Genomic DNA, 22580 nt, shown 5'->3' with positions numbered 1-22580 from the left:
GAAGAAAACTCATATACGAGAATTGCCTTCCTCCATAGTCAATTTGGTGTGTTTAGAGACCCTAAATTTGGAAACCATTGAAGAACTGAGTTGGGAATCAACTGTACTAATGCAACAATGTAATGTTAGATGAAAAAGTTGAGACATCTATATCTTCCGAAGTGATGTAACTATTTAACTGATGATAAGCTACCTTCCCTCATAGTCAATTTGGTGTGTTTATAGACCCTAAATTTGGAAACCATTGAAGAACTGAGTTGGGATTCAGCTGTACTAATACCGACAGTGTTATGGATGATGAAAAAGTTGAGATATCTATATCTTCCAAAGTGGTGTAACTATTTAATTGATGATAAGCTACAACTAGCAAAATTGAGCCACTTGCAGATGCTAGTGAGCTTTCCCACAAACAAATGTGACGTAAGAGATCTTCTCAATTTGACCAACATGTGCTTGAGTTTAACCTGAATATCTGTTTGAGTTTGACTTGTTTGTTAAATAAATGAAAATAAATTAACTCACTTCATTTACATCCTTGTTGTTTGTGAGAGTGCCTTTTTTTTCTCGGCACAATGGCCCAAAGATCCTGGGCCAAATAATTGTTCTTGGTGGACTAGGCTTAGTTCACTGCAACTAATAGGCTGTTTAAGAACTAAGTGGTGCACAAAGCAAGCTTCCTACAACACAAATAAACTAACAAACGGAAATATTCGTATTGAATGACAATTCAAACAGCAAGGAAATGTGCAACAGATAAAATATGGCAAAAAGAAAAAGGGGTTAGGGATCCTTGAATCAATGAGAGACGTTTTATAAATTTATTTAATTATGATTACAATGCTCACTAAGACGTGATACAAGGTTCAACCAAGTTCAAAAATTACAAACTTTGATAGCTATTTGAGCTTCAAAGACTTGCAAAGTTTGAATCTTTTGAATCCGAGTACATGCTATAGTGGCTGTCTAGGGGATATTGGGAGCGATTCCTTTGTTTTTCCCTTAATTTTATAGAGTCCTTTTATGGCTCTTGTATCTTTTATAGAAATCCAAAAATGGTGATGTGTGTAAATAAAAAATCAATGAGTTGCTTCCTTTCTGAATGCTCGTTAGCTAGGACTTCCCCCTTCTTTTATGGTGAGCTTCTAGGGTTCTGGGAGTACCAGTGATTTCTCCCTTTTGCCCCTAAGAGCTTGCGCTGTGCCAGTTTGTTCAGGGATTGGTCGTTTCCCTCATAGCTTCTTCCTTTTGGTGCGACCAAGCTGAAAGTCCCATAGATGTTTTTCTATTTCTAGCTCCCCTCAGGCCGCTGCTCTTCAATCCTTTCTTTCACCCTCCTAGCTTTTGGTTGCACTTCATTTTTTGTCATTTTCTTGAATAGTTAGTCTTTTTTACTGCTGGGTTGAAAGCTCCCTTTCAGCTACCTTCTTTTATGCCTTTTCTCATTCTGGGGACCTCGGTAGCTCATGCATTTTCTGCTTCTGTACCTTCCTGATTCCACTGTCTGCCTGGGCGCATGAGACCTGCATGCTCCTTGTCTTTTATCCTGCTTTAATTTCTTCTTATACTGTGTTGTTCATTCCAGAAATCCCCAGACTTTGGTGACTTTCTGGGATCCCGACCCAGCTTTTCTTATTGGACTCCTTTTGGTATGTTGATCCTAACTAGTTGGGCCTTTCTTGTATTTTAAATTCTTTTTCTTTCATGGATCGTTGAATCCTAGCCCTTTATTTCTCTAACTTTATTTTCATGAAATTGGCCCAACATGCTTATTTCTTTGGGCCTTAGACTGTGGGCAATTTTTTTTGAACCTCAACATTGTTTTTGTTGATAATTTGATAGTTGGAGGAAGTGAAATTAGAATCTTAGACATTAAGGTGTAAACACTAAAAAATATTAGTTGAGTTATAAGGCTCTTGGTCATTTATTTCAATATATATATATATATATAATTTACTAAAATAAAAAAATAAAAATTTGATCCAAGTAGTTTACAACAAAAAGTGATTTTATCATAAACCTTCCCCATGTTGAATCAATGAAGTTTTTTTTTTTTTTAGAAAGAAGTCGACTTATATTATTCCAATAAAGTTGGAGGTATAACAAAAATTTACAATAATTTCACAACATTCTTAAATTAGTATAGCATTTCACATATGGACCCACCACAATATGCAATTTAAATCTTTTTATATGTAAAGTGGTAAACTAATTTAAAGATGTTGTGAATTTTTATTGTTGTCCTTACAACTACTCATGTCTAATTTCATAGTAAAAATTGTAAAACACTAAAATGTTATTGCCTTTTAAATTCCTCATAGTGTGTCTCACTTCTTGGAAAATGATTAAGTAGCTGTTTTGAATAATGCCTTCCAAAAACAAAAGTCACTTACCATGGATTTTTTTTGGGTGAAGAACCATCTTTGGAAAATACAACAGTGTTCTTATTTTATTGGCCAATGCAATTAGTTGTTGGAATTTAATCAAGTAACTTGCCAAAAGTCTTGCAACTAAATTGGGTCTAAGGGGGAAAGAGTTTAAGGCTTCGAAGTTCGAACTGCAAGATTAGTAGCATGTTGTAACTATCAAATAACGTAAGTGTTCTTATTTTATTGGTCAATGCAATTAGTTGTTGGAATTTAATCAAGTAACTTGCCAAAAGTCTTGCAACTAAATTGGGTTTAGGGGGGAAAGTGTTTAAGGCTTCGAATTGTAAGATTAGTAGCATGTTGTAACTATCAAATAACCTAATCTATATCTAAGTTTTATCCTAAATTACAAACTTTACTTTTGCTTTCGAAAAAAAAAAAAAAAAACCCCTTTACTTTCGCAGATTGAGTAAGTAGTAGAAGTAAAAAACTAATAATACTACCAGGCTTTTGGTATTTGCCAATGGCAAATGTTATAGATCAAGATCATCAGCATTCAGCAATGGCTGCTTAATTGATCAAGGTCAGCTTCTCTTCAACGAGATTAATTTTCACTTCTTTCCTTCTGTCTTAAAATGATATTAGCTTGAATTATTAGTGTATTGCTATTTGCTATATATACAAATGAAGTGGTTATTTTATGTTGAGTTTCTGTTGTTTTTATTCATCGGGGAATATCCCCAGTGAGCAAGTATATCTTATAAATTCAAATGAAAATATTTTGTGAAATTAGTTAGTAAAATACGATATGTGCTTTATATGGTAAGTATATTTGGTATCTTTTAGGAAAAATATGTTAAAAAAATTTGACATAATAATAGAGAAACAAATAAAGAATGATACGTGTATAGTATGAGCATGTTAGGTTTATTTTTAAAAATTTTGTAACAAAAAAGCATAAATATTTATTATATACTTTATTGAGATTAATACTATAATTTGTATATCATGACGTTTAAGAGAATTCTTATCAAAGGTGCTAAAAATGCTAAATGCTATTTTTTAGCATTTTTAGCACCTCAAATGATAAAAATACCTCTACATTAAATATGCTAAATCTTAAAATTTTTGACATTCAACTACAGTACAATTCATCTTTGAGACCGCACTGTAGCTGGATTGTAAAAGAAAAATTATTTTTTATTCACCTCAAAGGCTCTCTCTCTTCTATCTTTCTCTTTCCTCTCTCCCTTCTTTCTTCTCTCTTCTCTCTCTGTGCTTCGCCAATTGTGGTTCGCCAATGATTGTGCTCCACCGATTGTGGGCTGTCGATAGCTGTGATTTGGTGATTGTAGTCATGGATCGTGGGTCCGATGGCTGTGGTCTGGTGGCCGCGATGGAGGTTTCCTTTTTTTTTTTTTTTTTTTTTTTTTTTTTTTGGCATGGTTCTTCCTGGGTTCGATGGCTGTGGTTTTTCTTTTTCTTTGGTTCGGCGTGATGGGTTTGTTGGTGGGTTTAGATCAGGGTTGATGTTTAGATTAGGGTTGTTGGGGTGGTGGGTTTTGGCTACGGTTTGTGTCGTGGGTTTTTTATTTATTTTTTTATTTTGGTGGCTGGGGGTTGAGGTAGTGGTTGGTGGTGGCGGCGGCTGTGGTTGTGGCTGTTTGCGGTGGTGGCAGCTGGTGTTAGTAGTGGCAGTGGGTTTGTTGGTAGTGAAACAAATGTGAATGAGAATAAAAAATAATAAAAAATTAATATTTTAATGAAGTGGTAAAAAATATAAAATCTTTGATGTTGGGTGTATTGTAAAGTGAGGTGTTAAAATTGATAAAATAGGTTTTTGAGATGGTAAATGCTAAATTTATTGAAATCTTTGATGAGGATGCTTTAACTGTTATCAAGTGTGATATATATATATATATATATAGATGATAATACTGATCCTGATCCTAACTGGCTTTCTCGTATGTTTGAATATGGCTTTATCAGGTTCTTAAAATTAACAAGCCATCATCAAGCCAGCCAACTTCCACAAATAATTCAGGATGCTATTAAAAAATTTTCTAGCCCTTTTGTTTCTATCAGATGCTGGAGTACTTTGCCAAAATGGGAAAGAAATAATTGGATGAATGTCCAGCCTTCAAAGCATCTTATTCTCATAAATGGACATACTCACCAAGGACAATGGTTTGAAGGAAATTCTCATTTGTCATCCTTATGCTCTAGCCGAATGTTGGAGTGATTATTTCAATAACCAGATTATTGAGGTGGCTCAGAGTCTATGGAAAAATTATCATTTCATAGGAAGCACTGATAGAATTTCTATTTTTGGTCCCAGGCCATATGTTGATGCTATTGCTCGGTTGCGAATAACTAATCACTGTAATCTAAGGAGCCTGCTCATCTCGGGAAAAAGACCAGTGTTTGAACCAATATTATATTGCGGATTCTGCAATAGATATGCTATTTACCTTGACCAACCATGCAATTCTCCACAAGGCCCTTTTGATCCATTTGATGGATACCCATCCGATGCTCCTTCTACTGATTAAATTTGTGACATTATTGTTCTCACTGATAAAGTTATATTTTTTATACTCCTACTATCAAGAACTGTTTTAGTCAAGATCCTACTGACCCTTTGCAGTTTATTAATGATTGGCTTTCTAGCCTCCACAACGGCTAAAAATAATGCAGTTTTCGAAAAATGCCTGACAAGCCCATGCTCCTACTATGAGATTCCCCATGCTCCTACTATGAGATTCCTGTACATGGCCATGCGTCTGACAAATTTGGTGATTGGTGTTCTTTATGAAAACTTTGGCTAGACAAAAGGACATCATGTGTACCATATTCCTTACTTTCAAGCCCATACTCCTACATGCACCACTATTGATTTTTTTTGCTTTTTGTCACCTCTAAGTCAGAAGCACTTCTATCAACTATGCCAAATTTGCTGAAGATTTCAAGACAAAAAGTGGGAAAAATTACTGTTCACGGATTACTATTCACTTTTTACTGTTCACTTTTACTGTTCACTCCGAATTTTGCCTATTTAAGGGGGGTTGTCCCTTAAGTTAAAATCAGAAGTTTTTTGTTAGAATTTTCTCTAGAGAGAGTTTTCTTTCCTAGAAGCCTTCTTTGAGAGAGTTCTCTGTTATCTATTACTACCTTGTTCACCTTGTTCTTACTACTACCTTGTTCCTACAAACCTTGTAACTAGGACTAGTTCAAGCTTTGTAACTGTTAATCTATTCTGAGATCTTGTATTCACTACTACTGCTGTAAGTGTTTAACTCTACTTTCAATAAAGAAGTATTTTCAGTTATCTTTATGTTCATTATACTACTTGTTGCTACTGCCACCTTGGACATATATATATATATATATATATCACACTTGATTTAGTTACGCCAGTGCTTCTAGTCTTGAAAGAGGAAGAAGGTCTTGTGGATTCCAAATTAGGGATTGGAGCGGAGGTGGAGGCGGAGGAGGGGTAGTCACGTGACCAGTGGCCTGGGTGGCCGCACTTGTAGCATACTGTTGGTGTTGCCGTTGCATTCTCCATTTCTTCTCTTTCTCACTCACTCCTATCTAATGTTCTTCTCAACAACAACAATAACAAAAAAAAAAAAAAAAAAAAATCACTCGTTTGTATTTTCCTTTTTTTTTTTTCCTTGGCAGGAAAATGAGGAGCGAAATATGTTGGATCGGATACTCTTGCGTCTCAGATGGGCGTGGGCTAAAATTGGGTTCAGAATCCTATCCGTCTTAGCCCATCACGAATGAGGCAAGCTTTCTCGGTTTAATTGAGCGAACAGACTGGGTTTGGGCCTCCTCATCCTATTTAAATCTTTCAATTCTTTTTATTTTTTATTTTTTTTTTAATTTTAAAAATTTATATTTCATAGTTATAATGAGAATGAGGTAGTTGAACTTAAATGTCTTTGTCAGAAACATCATAAATATTGAAGTGCCAATCAAATAAACCACAAGGTTTTTAATTTTTATATGAGTTCAACAAGTTCTGGACCAAATGCATGTTCGAAGGGAGGAGGGGTGGGTTTAAGTAGAGGTTACTGATGTTACTTACATAAAAAGTATACATGAATTGGAATTGGAATAGTGATACCATGTTCAAAGGGTTTTGTTTACGGCCAGAATTTTTGATCCATGTTATCCAATGGTGGTTGAAGGAATTTTTTTTAGTGTAGTCACTAAAAAAATTAAATTAGACAAAATCTAATAAAGAAATAACTTGGATGTATGTCACAAAAAAAGAGAGCGTAATTACATGAAGTATCACCATTTCTTTCTACTAACAAAAAGAATGTTGTGGATGTAACATTACTCTTATTTTTGTTGTGAAATGCATTTTTGTTGTTGATGTAACATTACTCTTATTTTTGTTAGGCTAATTTTTATTTTTGTTATTCATTTATTTATTTTGGTTTTTTTTTTTAAAGAGGTTAAGGATTATATTTGGGGGGCCAAAATTATTTATGAAGTTATACTATGTTCATAACATTTTTATAACAAATCTTATGCGACCAACTATTATATATTGATGGATAAAAAAGTGATGTTAGTATTAGACTCAAATTTAAATTAATAATAGCTTGCTACAATATTATTTCTCAAGTTAGAAGCTGCAATTTGTAGTAAAACTATTGTGAAAATATTATAGATGCAAAGTTATTTTTATTTTTGTTAAATCCAAATTTTTATAATTCTCAAGTCAAAGTAATCAATATTATTCTTAGAGTGGTCAAAATAGGTTATTTTAGTGTGTATATATATATTTTGTTTTTTATATTTAAATTTCAAGTATATATATATATATATATATAAATTTGTGGCAAGTGAGGGTGGTCCTATGACCACCCTAAAATATATGTTTTAGTGTGTATATATATATTTTGTTTTTTATATTTAAATTTCAAGTATATATATATATATATATATAAATTTGTGGCAAGTGAGGGTGGTCCTATGACCACCCTAAAATATATGTGGAGCTGCCACTGCTATTATCTTTCTATTTTTCTGATATCATTTCATGTATTGTTAATAATTTGCTATCTTTTGATGTCACAAATGCATAATTGGCAGTTGTATTAAAAGAAACTAGCCTCTTCGCATGTGCATTACATGTAATATATATATATATATATATAACTTTTTATTCATCTCAACTAAGGGTTTATGCATTTTTTAAAATAAAAAATCAATCCACTTTGGTCAATTTTGGTCCATTTGTTTCACTTTGGTCTATTTCGGTCTACTTTGGTCCAATAGGTCCACTTTGATCCATTTCGGTCCACTTACTTTTTTACATTTTTAGAAAATTTTCAACCTATGCATTCCATGATGAGTGCTCTTTATCTTTAGGTTAAAACACTGATTGATTAATGGTATAAGCAAAATTCAAACCTCAGATTTCTTATTCAACAATAAGAGATTTTAACAATTGAGTTAACTGCAACTCTTTCGGTGCACATCTAAGAATTGAAAATTATAATATCAATGCCATTTTAGTGTTCATTTTTTGGAGTTTTTTTTTTTTTGAGAATACCAAAATATTTTTAACACACACGAGAAGAGAAAGGAGAAGGTTTTAATACAGTGGGTTAATCTTACATTGGAAATTGAGCGTGAGTTAAAGAGGTTTAAAGCCTATGCTGTGTATCTAAGAGTTAGGTCCTTTTGAATATATACTACTATAAGTTTCTTTTGGAGTTAAATTTATGACAATCCTGGTTATACCAATAGTTCATAAATATATTATATTATTGGAAAATGTGTAAACCTCAAATTGGGATGAATGTAAAATTATAATTCTAAAAAAAAAAAAGTCTCATTGTATGATATAATTGAGTAAAAAAAAACCTCTAATCCAAGTATCAAAATTCCAACAATAAAAAGTGAAAAATGAATTGAAATCCTGCAATAAAATTGTATGAAAAAAACACCTAGTGAAACAATAAATATACATGTGAAAACATAACAAATCAAATTACATATTCTTGTAAAATTGTAGTTCAAGTGGACACATTTTGGTTTTTCAATTGAAAAATTCAGGATTGAAATCTCCAATCTCCTGTTCTAAATATGCAATTTCTCAAAAAAAAAAAAAATCCTTAATTTTACAACACTTTTCATTGCTTCCATAATTACTAATTAGACAAGTTTTCCTATCAAAAACAGAAAAAAAGAAAAAAAAAAGAAAAAGAAAAAAGAAAATAAAGACAAGTTTAACAAAGGTTATGAGTAGACATGGCAAAACAGGTCAGAATTTTTTGACCCGACCCGACCCGACCCGAAAAATACTTGACCCGAACCCGAATTTTTTGACCCGAAGCAAAAACGGGTTGACCCGTGACCCGACCCGTGTTTTTTGCGGGTCAACCCGACCCGACCCACGACCCGACCCGAACCGAACCATTTTTTTAAAACTTTTTTTTTGGGTAAAAAAAAAAAAAATAGTAAAATTAAGACAATATTGGTTTAATTGTTTATTGTGAACTTTAAGGAAACAATTGATACATTTACATAACTATATGCAAATTAATTAAAAGATTAATGGTTGAACATTCTGTAATGAGTAAGTATTTTTAGATATCAAATAGCAAAGTACATGCCAAGATAATCTGGTTACAGTAGAGTTAAAAACATAGATTTAAAATTGTAGACATGTAAGAAATATTCACAAGTATGAAAATAGTGAAGCTAAAGTATCAAATTAGCATAAATTATGAATACTTAGACCTATTTTTTTAATAATTTATGTCCAAAATAAACGGCTTTTCAAAATAAATTATTATATTTCCTAGAGTGTGTGTTGCTTAACAATAATATGATATTCATAAAAGAGACCACGTATAAATAAGTAAGCAATCAAATTTTAAAGTATATCTCAAATTGAAATAGAGTGTCAACCACAACTGATAATAGATTATAAAATTAAATTTCAAGATTGTAAATTTCTTATATATTTTTATTCTTTATCAAATGAGTTATCCAATAAGTCATTTGTAATTTTGTTTTATATTTGGAATGTTGATATTGTATAGAAATAAAATTTGTGTATTTGTTTTACTTAGCTTTGTGTTATTTTGTTTTAGATTGTAATGTTAGGATTTGTATAATTTTAAAATTGTTGAATAAGTATTAATAAGTTTAACTGAGTTCATTCTTGATATATGTGGTGAATTCAAAATAATGCATTCTACATTAAGTAATTTGTTGCATAACTTTTCAAATGACAGATACATGTTGTTTCTATATAAAAATAAAAAATAAAAAATTTATGTGAAAAATACGGGTCAACCCGACCCGGCCCGCAATCCGATTTTGACCCGCTTAAAATGACCCGTTTTTAACCCGTGATCCGATTGACCCAATCCTAACCCGACCCGACCCGCCCGTTTTGCCATGTCTAGTTATGAGTCACACTAAAGATAGGCTTTTGCAATCACAATATCCAATCGGATTTAGCTGTGGGGGAATCATCACTGACGTGTAACCTTATTTTGTCTCAGTAGATAAGGTATTGTTTGTTTATAATACCGCGCTTTCCAGCTTCCTAGATGAATTTAAAAAACCCAAAAAAACCAAAAAAATGAGTAGTAAATTCTCATACTCGGAGCCCCACATTTGTCAATGCCTGACCCGCCTCTCAACTCTCCGGAGTGATGACGTGGTCACTATCACCGGCAATCGGCAAAAGACCGGCATGCAATTTGCCGACGAAGTGTTGTGTCTTGCTCGTGGCCTTCTTCAACTCGGCGTCGCCACCGGTGACATTGTTGCGATCTCTGCTTTCAACAGGTTCTCTCTCAGTCTCTCTAAATTTTTTTTGTGTTTTTGTTTTGATAAATTTGAATGGGAATTTTTATTACAGTGATATGTATATGGAGTGGTTACTAGCCATTGCATTCGTTGGAGGCATAGCTGCTCCTCTTAATTACCGATGGGTGAGTCCTCACTCCTCCTCAGTTTAATTCATACAGATTAAATATGTTTTTAATTATTTAATTATAATTCTAACACTTCTTTTGTGGGCGGACCCGGACTTTCTAGTGGAGTCCAACACCGTATGATTTTTAACATTATAAATAGGAGTTAGAGCGGAGACATATTAATTATGTGACCTTATTTGGAACTCGAGTTTCATTGGAAACTTAAAAAAAAAAAAAAAAAAAAGAACTAATGTGTTTCGTTTTTCGCCACATAACTAATATGTTTGCAAAAATAGCATAACGGGGCAAAAAAGGCCTGTTTTGATAGTATGATAAATTATTGATTGTCCCAAAAAAACTTAAGATGTTAGGAAATGATGAATTTAATTGTAATGCTAACATTGATTTAATTTGTCTGGGACCTGGGATATTTCAGTTGACTATGGGAATTATATAATAAATATATGATCTTTCTGTATGAGAATGAAGTTACCACACTTGAGTTAGTTTTTTTAGTATTTAAATATGCAAATCATAGAGATTTGTTTCGTTTTTCGCCACATAACTAATATGTTTGCAAAAATAGCATAACGGGGCAAAAAAGGCCTGTTTTGATAGTATGATAAATTATTGATTGTCCCAAAAAAACTTAAGATGTTAGGAAATGATGAATTTAATTGTAATGCTAACATTGATTTAATTTGTCTGGGACCTGGGATATTTCAGTTGACTATGGGAATTATATAATAAATATATGATCTTTCTGTATGAGAATGAAGTTACCACACTTGAGTTAGTTTTTTTAGTATTTAAATATGCAAATCATAGAGATATATAAGTTCTTGTAGTTTTTTAATAGATGGTTTACTGAATGTAGACATGATATATAACATACATGTATGATGTACTGTATCCAAAATACTAAATGGTTGTGATTAAAGGGCCTTATTCTGAATCTGAATCTAGAATTTTCTTCTGAAGCTGGATGAGTAAGCAGTAAGCTACTAGGAAGTTGTCCAGAAATGTATTTCAAGCATATATATACCACATGCTAACAGATAGGCGGCTTCATAAGATCCATGAGGTATTGGGTTCAAAACTCCTAGCCTGCATTTTCGGTCTACCCTCCAAAAATGCTTCCCTTTAACCTGGTTTGTATGAGATGGGGTGCTATACACCTGTGGAATAATCTAGTGCTTAAAGAGCTCTGGACGCATTAGCAAAACACACACGTGCGCGCTCGCACACACACACAAAACCTTGAATCAAATGTGAACATTCTTTGTCCACACACACAAAACCTTGAATCAAATGTGAGCATTCTTTGTCCATAACAGAAGAAAATTACTAGAATCATGTCATAAGACCTCATAGACATCCATACTCTGATCCATGAAAAGGCTGCTGTTTTAGGTTGGCCAGTTGACCTAATTAAGGCTATTTTTGTATTTTACGTCTAGAAACCGCATGGAGATTGATGACAATAATTTTTATATATAGGATTAGAAAAATATCCTTTTCATTTATTCCTACTTCTGTATTTAATTTTTTTCTTTTTTTAACTTGTAGAGCTTTGAAGAGGCAAGATTGGCAATGCTGGTTGTGAGGCCAGTTATGTTGGTTACTGATGAGAGCTGTCACCACTGGTATTCAAACTTCCAAAAAGATGACATACCTTCCCTGAGGTGGCATGTTTCTTTGGATTCCCCCTCCTCAGATTTCATGAAGATGTGGAATGGTATGTAGTCTTGTGGACATTTAAAATGCTGCCATGAAGAATGATGACGTAATGGATTGAAGAGTTTACCTGCTGTTTGACAATATTACTTGCTTCTTTCATTTTTTCCAGTATTAACTACTGAAATGCTCAAGAAGAATTCTGTAAGTTCTCAACCATTGAACCACTGCTGGGCACATGAGGGTGCTGTTATAATATGCTTCACATCAGGTACAAGTTCATTATTTTTTTTCCTTAAAATTTCTATATGGATTTTGATTGTGGATTTGGAAATGCTGCTGCCTAATTGCATAATTTATTGCCTTTCAAAAACTTCCATGAGTAATTTATAGACGAGTAATTTGATTAAATTTGGGCAGTCCTTATAGGTGTACTGTCTGGAAATATAAATCCCTTCTAGTAAGCTGTACTCCTGCTTTTAACTCTGCTGCACCCTTCCTTTCAACCCTGATATATGCATGCATGCCGCATTACATATAGAATTGGGCATTCATAATTTTCAGCCAATAAATTGGTAACAAGTGCCAAAGTCAGAGCTAAAATTGTTTTGATGAGTTAATATTTGCACAAATCTAGAAAGTGTGATGATGTGCAACTAACTGCCAGTCCTAAATACTGTTTGAGCTAATGTTAGGCACTGCCAGTCTGAAATTTTGAGAGCTTGGTAGGATTTTATCAATTATTAAAAGTTTGTACCTGTAGTTTCTGGGAAAAATCTTGTATGGAACACGCATATATAGAGCTCTAGCTCTGCCTATTTCTACAGTCAATGGTCACTATTTTACTCAAATAAATTCAACAAAGAATTGAAGTGATTTTTCAACCAAAAAAAAAAAAAAAACCATTATATAGAATCTTAAGAAATATAAAATGATAGAGATTTTTAGTTTTTTGTTATGACTGTTCTGTTTTCTACAGGAACCACTGGGAGGCCAAAGGGAGTTACTTTAAGCCATGCAGCTTTGATTATACAATCGTTATCAAAAATTGCCATTGTTGGTTACGGTGAGGATGATGTATGCCATTCCTCATGATGTGTACATGTTCTTTTTAGTTTATACAATATGCTTTGAGGATAATACTGTGAGGACTAAAGGTTTTCGAATTAAAGTTTCACATACACGTGTTAGTAGGGGTCAAACCATTTACACCGAAAGCAGCTCAAGGAAGAATGATTTCTAATGTCTGTTGTGCTGGTATATGCAGGTTTATTTGCATACTGCACCATTGTGCCACATTGGTGGTCTTTCGTCAGCCATGACCATGCTAATGGTTGGAGGTTGCCATGTCTTAATTCCTAAATTTGAGCCTAAATCAGCTCTCGAGGCCATAGAACGACACAAAGTGACTTCTTTTATCACTGTCCCTGCAATAATGGCTGGTATAATTTCTATAATCAGGTATACTATAATTTTTCTTTATTTCTTTATTTTTTTTTTTTTGGATAAAAAAATAGGCAAACTATACATTCCAATGTATTTGGAACAAATATTTGCGGAGCTTTCTCAGGTGGTTTGTGCTAACCAATGAGATGATATAACGTATCTCAATTGCATGCTACTTTGATAATAGTTTAATGAGCTATATAATAATAAATTTTTGTACTAAATTTATAGAAATAAGATCATTTGCATTATCTTGTGAATTTTTATGCTTAATTTATTTAAAGCATATCATGTCCTAACAATTTGCAGACGGCTATACTCCTGTTTTACTATTCTGTCTTCCTAGATGGTGTCTCTTCTAAATCATCAATATAACATCCTTTTGCTATCTTTAAGTTCACTCCAGAAATTTAATCCTTCTGCCCCTCCACAATGTCTTGCTTTTTATACAATTTGCATCATACAGCTCAATGCTAGTAAATTGTATCTTTAAGTTTACTCATAGTCATGTTTGAAGCCTTTGTCAGGCAGAAGGAAACTTGGAAAGGGATGGAGACTGTGAACAAGATATTAAATGGAGGTGGGGGTCTGTCAATTGAGCTTATCAAGGATGCTACCTTATTCTTCCCAAAAGCTAAGCTTCTCTCTGCTTATGGTGGGTATCTCTCATACATAGTTTCTCCCAATTATTCAGTATTACAAGTTCTGTTCTGAAGTGATGTGGAATCTAAAGATCTCGGCTTATATTTGGAAGCAACTTGAAGTCATCTGGGGGGAAAAAGAATGAAGAGCTTTAAAATGAAAAGTTTTCCCCCAAAAATAAATATCCAACCTAAACACTTAAACAATAACTGTCTTGACCCAGTAATGTTTCCATGTTAACTCCACCCACCATGACCAGGCAAGATACTTTGGTACTTTACTATCAGAAGTGATTAAGATTGATCTTGTGGAGTTGTTAAAAAAAAAAATTCTTGTAAATGGTCCTTTGCTTGTACTCCATCTTGTTAACTAGCCCATGGAGCTGTGTTCAAGCTGAGTTTCCACATTCAATAACTGACAGAACCACTAGCCACTCCCATAATAGATTAGCTTGGGCTCCTGAACAGCTAGAATGAGTGTTTTATGGATGAAAACCTATAAAAAGAAAAGAGTGTTTTATGGATGAAATGACCATTGAGTATTTCACAATTAGCATTTCTATCTATGCTAATTAGCTGTGTCAATTAGTTGTGGACAAAAGAATGTGAACAAGCTAAAGCTGAATAATTTTCTGAATTTTGAGTCAAGCTTAAGCATTAAGCTCAGCATAGCTGTGTTAGATCTTACTCAGAGTCTGCAAATTAAGTTTAAAGAGCCAGGGTCAACTTGTATTATCTACATACCTCAAGAAGATGAACTAGTAACTAGATGAGTAAAAGAATGTAATTGCTATTGATTATTGACATTATGAATATTTCTTTAGATCCCCCTGCGCCCAAAAAAAAAGTCTTTTGCAATGTATTATAGTGTTCTTACTATTCTTCTCTCCTTTTTCCATTTAATTAATATAGGGATGACAGAGACATGTTCTTCGCTAACCTTCATGACCATCTATGACCCAACAATGAAAGCCTACAGCCAGCACCATCAGACTGTTGCTAATATAAAGTATACTTCAGTTCACCAACCACAAGGTGTTTGTGTTGGCAAGCCTGCACCCCATGTAGAATTAAAGATATGTGCCGATGGCTCTTCTCCTGTTGGAAGAATTTTATCTAGAGGCCCACATTTAATGCTTAGATATTGGGGAGAAATTCCAGCAAAGGCAGCTCACTCCAGCAATGAGAGTTGGTTTGACACAGGTGATGTTGGGTCCATTGATGAATATGGTAATGTATGGCTCATTGGACGAGCAAAAGGGCAAATTAAGAGTGGAGGGGAGAACATTTACCCTGAAGAGGTAGCATAATTTGAATTGGCCTTGCTTAAATATTCACTTATTTAGAAATCCATTAAAAAACAAGCGGAATTAATAAGTTATACACTTTCCATTTGTTTGGTGGTGACCGAAGAAGTATAAAATGAATCTAATGATTCACTGGGACTTTCTTTTACCAGTCTAAGTTAAATTTCTTGAAAAAAAATTCTAGCTTTAATGGATATGTATTATATTATACATGGTCCCACACTAAAAGTATAGTTGTTTGGTGATGAATAGGTGGAGGGAATCCTGTTACAACATCCAGGAATTGTTGGCACTGTCATTGTGGGAGTTCCAGATGCTCACCTGACAGAGATGGTTGTTGCTTGTGTTGAGTTGAGAGAACATTGGCATTGGTCTCAAGGAACCTTTGAACACTCATCTAAAAACAAAGTGCCAGTCTTATCTGGTGCAATTCTCCGACGTTATTGTAGAGAAAAGAATTTAACTGGGTATCCTTTCTAAGTACATATTGGTTTTTGTGATTTATATGTGTAATATTAGATTGGATGGTTTACTTACTGTTTCCCTTTGATCTTCTAAAGGTTCAAGATTCCAAAGGTATTTATTTTATGGACGGAACCATTTCCAGCCACAACAACTGGGAAAATAAAAAGAGATCAAGTTCGAAGAGAAGTTATATCCCATCTCCAATCCTTGCATAGCAGTTTATGACTATCTCACTTGGTTGTTCGGAGCATCATATCAGTAAGCAATTCACCCACATTCTAGTCACCAGCGCACATATCTGAAAGAAACAGCTGCACTCTGGAACAGTAGGAGTGGATGTTGTGACTTGTGAGGATATGTATGCCACAGAGCCGTATTATGGCTCCTCTAAAAAAAATTCTAGAAATTCCTTTTAATTATTCATGGCGTAGTTTGATTGCATAAACTCCAGAGCTCCTTTTGATGATAATGTGTATTCATTCTAATTATAAATGAGCAAAGAATGACATATTCAGCTCCATTTCCACAACTAGTTCTTCCATGATTTTAAAAATTGGCCGGTCCAATCCAGTCAAGTGTGAACCAATGTTGGTCTAGCTAAAAATGGTCATTTTAAAAAGGGTAACGATTGTTGCACACAATGTGTATGTACACATATTGCATGCAAACAACTGAAATCGTGACTTCAAGTCATTTTTCAAGTTTGAAATTGCGACTTTTAGTTATTGCACATACACACTGTGTGCAATAGGATTTACCCTTGAACTTTGGAACAAATCAATTGGTTCCCTAATATTCTAATTTAAAATTTAAAACCCTTAACTATGAAAAATATCCAAATTGATGCTTCCATTTCACTCTCATTTCATTTTTACTAAAAAGTCATTTTAGAATAATTTTGTTAAAAAATCTTTTTAAACTGAAATTTGATTAAAAAATTCAATATATTTTTTTATGCTTCTTCATATCAAGATCAACTATACAAAGCAATCGTTGGCCTTTTAATAATCATAGCCGAGACCCACCCAGTACAATAATAGTACGGAACATTGAACTCCTGGACTTCAGAAACAGTTTGTACTGCTTTTAGCCTTGTTTGCCCGATCCCCTAGTCAAGACAATATGAATCCATACACAAGCTCCATATTCTCCTTAGGTTCACCAATCAACTGATGCCACATACTTGGAAAGATTTTCAGTCTCTTGTCCTCGCTTGCAGCTGATTCATAGATGAACCTAGCAGACCTATAGTCACATACCACATCATCCTCTCCATGCACCATTAGCATGGTAACCTCTAATTCATGGCAATGCCTTCTTATATACTCAGAAACTCTCAACAATTCCAATGCAGTCGCCATTGGCGGCTTCCCGGAGGCCTTACGGTTTGGATTTTTCACAACTAATTTCCTCTTCCACTCCTTGTATGATTTACTAGCTAGAAGCTTTGAGATCACTATTTTCCATATGGGTGCTAAGAATGCAGCCACAGGAAGTAGTTTTTCTAAGGGCCACGTGGGCTTGAATTTAGCCGAAATTCCACCCGTTGAACCATTCAAAATTAAGCCATTCCAGTCTCTTTTTTGCTTTAAGCATACAAGAATAGCAATGGCACCACCAAGTGATTCACCATAAATGAAAGCTGGAAGCTTAGGGTGGTCAACTTTAATAGAGTCAAAGAACTGTATGCAATCACATACAATGGGCACAATGTTGGGGATGTGACCAGGTAAGCCATCTGAAGAGCCATGGCCTTGGAGATCTATTGCACAAACAAGGAATCCAGTTTTGGCTATGGCCACGGCAGTTAGCTCAAAGAACCAGCTGCTCTCAGAGTTGTAGCCATGTACCATGGCTACTATGCCTTTGAGTTGGAGAGTGGAATTGGGTCTCCATGATTGGGTGAAGATTTTCATGTTTTGTTGGTTTAGCATGAAGCTCTCTTTGTGGAGGATTTGGTGATTTTTGTAAAATTCTTCTCTTGTAAGGTCTCCATAAGGGCTGCTTTCATTAGCATCGTGTGAAGGGTGAGACATTGTATTTTGAAGGAGTAACTGATTAAATTTGGAAGCTAAAGACAATGAAATAAGAAGCAAGAGACTAGAGAGCATGGGAGGATGGCATGCATTTCATTGCACTTTAAATAGGCTATTTAAATTCTTTTCTTGTTTATTTATTTGGGTTTGTTTGATTGGAGTCACTTTTTTTGTAGCAATTAATGGTACTGCACTTTCCATTACTATTAGACATTGCACTACCCATCTGAAATTGAATGGAATCCACGCCTAATAAATTTCAAAGAAATGAATAAAAAGTAGAAACCTCATAAGATAAGAGTATAAATGTGCTAGCTTGCTTTGCGTTATGCATATATGGTATAAAGCTATTCTCTCTAACTTCACCGGTCACTAGTTACAGCCGGCAAATTATAATCCCAACTGTCCTGGTACCTAACAGTTGATGTGGCTTCAGGCCAAACACAACCTAAAAGATTTTTGGGTTATGTAATTAAAACATTTAGAATGTGTGTGGATAAATTCTGATGGGACCATCAAAGTTAATATCTTATCCCCTTTTTTACCCATTATGATGATATTAATTATCAGCTAAGAGCTTTGTAGCTTAATTGGCATTGCTTGATATTTCCAACAGAAAATGTTCAGAGTTCAAATCCCCCTATTATTGAAGTTTCAGCAAAGAGAAGAAGATAATGTGTAATATCTCTAAATTCAATCCATTTGAATATGAACTATAACAATAGCTCATGAATGTGATTTTTAGGATCTTAATTAGTGGCATGCAAGCTAATTAGAAATAAATATTTTCTTGTCATTTGTGGATTTGTAGAGAATCATTAATGTAAGCTTTAGATAAGTGTTGTGCTTTCCACATATTTGATATTTGTTAGGAATGGATCACCATTTAGCAAATTTTCCCTCATTTGATTCAAATTGGAGATGTTGATCTTGGTTTTTACAGTAGGATAAGTGCCATGAGGTTGGACTTGTATTTTTATATTGGAGTTTGTCTCATGACAATTTGGGGATTGTCACTTTATTATGGTATCACATTTTCTGGAAGGATACTAAATAGTTGATTCTTTGGAGAATTAGATGATAGAAGATTTTTATGAGACGAAGAATTAGGGCACAATGGTTGCTCACTCTTCACTCCTTGTTACATAAGATATTATCTAGGCAAAGATTGTTTCACCTTGTTTAATTTAGTCCTTTTCAAGTGGACTTACAAGGTGGGAGTGATAACTTTGTCCACTATTCTTTAATTCTCGAAAATGGTACAAATCGTTTTGAACCATTAATGTTGACAATTGGTAGCTAATGTAGTTTAAGTGAGATCCATAGAGTTTCTGTTCCATAACTCTATAATCCGTTGACATTTTCATTGAGGCAGAGCATCTAGTCTTGCCTTATGATTAATGGTAGAAAGATAAATCATGCCCAAAGTTAGATTATTTTATGTGCAAGAGTATGTTCACTCCGATATTAGTATAGATAGTGTTCAAATTTTTAGATTTACTCATGAGAGTTAAATTAGAAAATTAATAGTGCTCACCACATGCTTTGCTGAGTAGGACCAAACGTGTTTGCTTAGAAATATGATATGACATATTGAAATAGCAATTTAGATTTACCTAAAACCTGGGGTGTGGTCAGTAGTTGGTTGTGCCAGAAAAAATTGCTTAGTCCTCGATTTTGATATGATGGTTTTGTGTGCAATTCTACTTTGGTAAACAAGTAAGGAAAATGGTTATTTGAAGTGCCTCTAAGTCATAATTGGGTTGTGACTTGTGATGATGCACAAAATCGTCAGTGAGTTGACTGTTCACACGTGCGCCAATTAAGGCACTTAAAGAATAAGAGAACAAAGACTAACAGAGAGCATCGGTGGGATGCCAGCCAAAGACCTTTCGAAGGTTAAGTCAGTGATAAAAGAATCTCCAAGAACTCAAAAGTGTGAGAGTTAGGAAATTTCACGTACCTTAAGGAAGAGAAGACTTGGTGTTTATATAGTGTTGTAGAGTTGACCAAGATCTCTTGAATGTAGGATCTTTCCTTGTAGAAAAGATTTGGAGTTAAGGCCCTAAGATCTTAGGGCATTTCTTCCCATACTGGGAGGATACGAATATGTAGTAGGGTCTTTGTGCGTAGCATGCAAGTTCTTTCCATATAGGGGGACATGAGTGGAGAACATGTAAAATATTGTGGGACCTAGTGTATTCAATTGTTGGTATGCAAGCCAATCCATTAAGAGTCCTTAGGACCGACAGTGGAGGTACGGGTAATGCTCCATGGCCACCAAGCTCGAAAGAGATGCTGCCCCGATGGGTCTTTGGGAGATCGATGGAGATATTGTATTGATGAGTCCCAAGGAGAAAGAGTTTCTTGTCCTGTTGGGTCTCAAGGAGATTGAATGAGATGTTTGTCTCGACGGATCCTGGGTGAGATGTTTATCCGGCCAGGTTAATGAGTTAAGAAATTTTCTTAGTAAAAATACCCCTATCAAATTGTTATGAGATTGTATGGTGGTTGTTGGTATGCACTAAGAATCCTAATACCGTAGAGAAAGCACACATCATCTATTGGAAAATATAGCCGAGGTGATTACACATGGACATGGTCCTAAAACACATGTTTGAGTACTAAGTGTTTGCAATTCACCATTGATATAATAGTTGCCCTTTCTCATACACATGATGTTGGGAAATCATTGTAGCATGATTTGAGTGTTAGTGGACAGCTTAATAGCCCACACAACACAATGTGGCTAGGAGCCATGGTGTAAATTAGGGCTGTCCACAAGTCGGTTCGGGTTGGGTTTGTGCCCAATCCGGAACCAATCTAACGGAATCGGGTTTGGAAAAATCTCACTCGCTGCCGACCGCCAAAGTAAATGGGTTAGGTAGATCAGACTTCAACGGGTGGCGGGCGGGTTGGTCGACATCGTAAATCTAAGAAAACGGTGAGAAAACTCGAGAAAACAGTGAGAAAAACCCAAATCTAGTGAAAATCTCATCGGAATCTATGAGATTTCGCCAGATTCGATTAAAATCTCAATTGATCTATGTGAAATATTGCCTAAATCTGGGTTTTTTGGCTGAGATCTGGGTTTTTTTAGCCAAATTTTGGAATTTTTTTCACCAAAATCTGGGTTTCTTGTCGGAATTTAGGTTTTTTGCTAGAATATGGGTTTTTCTTTAGTTGGTTCGGGTTTTGGGGAGATAAAAATTGAAAACGACTTGTCGGAGTCAGTTTCTGGTGGAGAAGACCAGCCGTTGATCGTCGGAATAGTCGGGTCAGCCGGTTTCGGATCGATTTTGATTGGGTCCTCCGGGTAGGTTGGGTCTCAGATGGGTTTGGACAGGCCTAATGTAAATAATCACACGAACGATAGCCCATGGAACTTGGATAGCAAGCGAAGATGAACACATGGTGTTTTTTGGCACTCTAAGGGCTTGTAAAAGCTTGGAGGAGTTAGATGTGAGATCTCTTATAGGCTTAGGGATGGTAAGTTGATAGAGGACTTCCTTTAGTCTCTTAAAGCAATTGGACTAAGATTACACACTAAAGACATACATTATTTTTTTAGAGATGAAAGAGAGGTCCACTATAGCTTGTAACATATATACCACATGCATTTTGTGATCATCATAGACGAAAAAATGGATCTATTTTTCTTCATTATTTGAGTCCTATCTTTTCTAAGATAAAGTGATAAATTAATAAAAAAAAAAAAAATTCATACACTATATATTTCTATTTGGTTTTTAATTGTGAAGTTATGGTGGACTTATGTGAAATTGGCATCCATCCTCTTCTCTTTCTCTCTTGATCTTTGCTCTACCAAATAATGAAAACATTAATGTTTGTTATACATAACTAGTTGTACACATCCGTATACAAACATTTGAAAATTGTGTTTTGAAAACACAATTTTAATTATAATTTTGAAATCGTAAAATCATGTTTTGAAAACACGATTTCATAATTTAATTAAAAACGTCCAAAACACAATTTCAACTGATGTGGCACTCACACTCCGTACACACCAATGTGTAATAATTAACGTTCTAATGAAAGACCATCATCATTTGGCTCGTCTCTAACCTCCATTCTCCATCTTCACTTTATTCTCCATTCACAAATGCTATCTTATTTTTATAAATTTGATTCAATGTTCTTATTTAAAAAGTAGGGAAAATTATAACTTACCCTCTTGTGGTTACCCACCTGAGGTAAGTTCAATTAGGGTTTTGTAACACATCTTTGTTAAAAATAGGGCTAAATATGTAATTTTGTTTTACTCGTATGTCTCTCTCCTCCAAAAACACAAAAAATATAAAAATATAAGATAAAAAAGATGTTGGTAATTTAAAAAAAAAAAAATTATATACTGCCACATGAAGTCTCAATTCGTCGTTGATTTACTGGGTTGTATGCACTAATATACTCCTTTGTAGATGTTCAAAGACATTGGAATTTCTCATTGATTTGTTTATTTGCTGGTTAAGTTTTAGAGTGACTTTATAGTTCCAATCTATGTATCTATATACATCTAAAAGCTGAAACGTAGCATTTATTATTGTTACAATCTAGTTAAGCCACATCAGCGTCCACGTCATTATTTTTTTTTCTTTCCAATTTTTTTATAATTTTTTTAACATTCACTTATTTTTTTAATATTTACATTTTATCTAAC

The 22580-nt window shown here is 34.3% G+C and overlaps 2 protein-coding genes across 2 annotated transcripts; one reads left to right on the top strand and one right to left on the bottom strand.

The window, feature by feature from the left end:
* Window positions 1-9960: 9960 nt before the first annotated feature.
* On the top strand, window positions 9961-16391 carry LOC112006094 (2-succinylbenzoate--CoA ligase, chloroplastic/peroxisomal). The gene is made up of 10 exons (XM_024038395.2): window positions 9961-10196; window positions 10270-10342; window positions 11897-12065; window positions 12177-12275; window positions 12984-13081; window positions 13272-13465; window positions 13978-14105; window positions 15004-15392; window positions 15651-15865; window positions 15959-16391. Exons 1-10 carry the CDS (start codon window positions 9988-9990, stop codon window positions 16086-16088), a joined length of 1704 nt encoding a protein of 567 aa, XP_023894163.1. The 5' UTR covers window positions 9961-9987; the 3' UTR covers window positions 16089-16391.
* A 584-nt stretch (window positions 16392-16975) lies between these two features.
* Window positions 16976-17899, bottom strand: LOC112006091 (caffeoylshikimate esterase). Its single transcript, XM_024038390.1, has one exon. It carries the CDS (start codon window positions 17897-17899, stop codon window positions 16976-16978), a length of 924 nt encoding a protein of 307 aa, XP_023894158.1.
* Window positions 17900-22580: the final 4681 nt, after the last annotated feature.

This window comes from Quercus suber, unplaced genomic scaffold (genome assembly GCF_002906115.3).
Source record: "Quercus suber isolate HL8 unplaced genomic scaffold, Cork oak 2.0 scaffold_449, whole genome shotgun sequence".
Lineage (NCBI taxonomy): Eukaryota > Viridiplantae > Streptophyta > Magnoliopsida > Fagales > Fagaceae > Quercus > Quercus suber.
The sequence above is the reverse complement of the archived record's forward strand: the minus strand, read 5'-3'. Positions and strand labels throughout refer to the sequence as shown.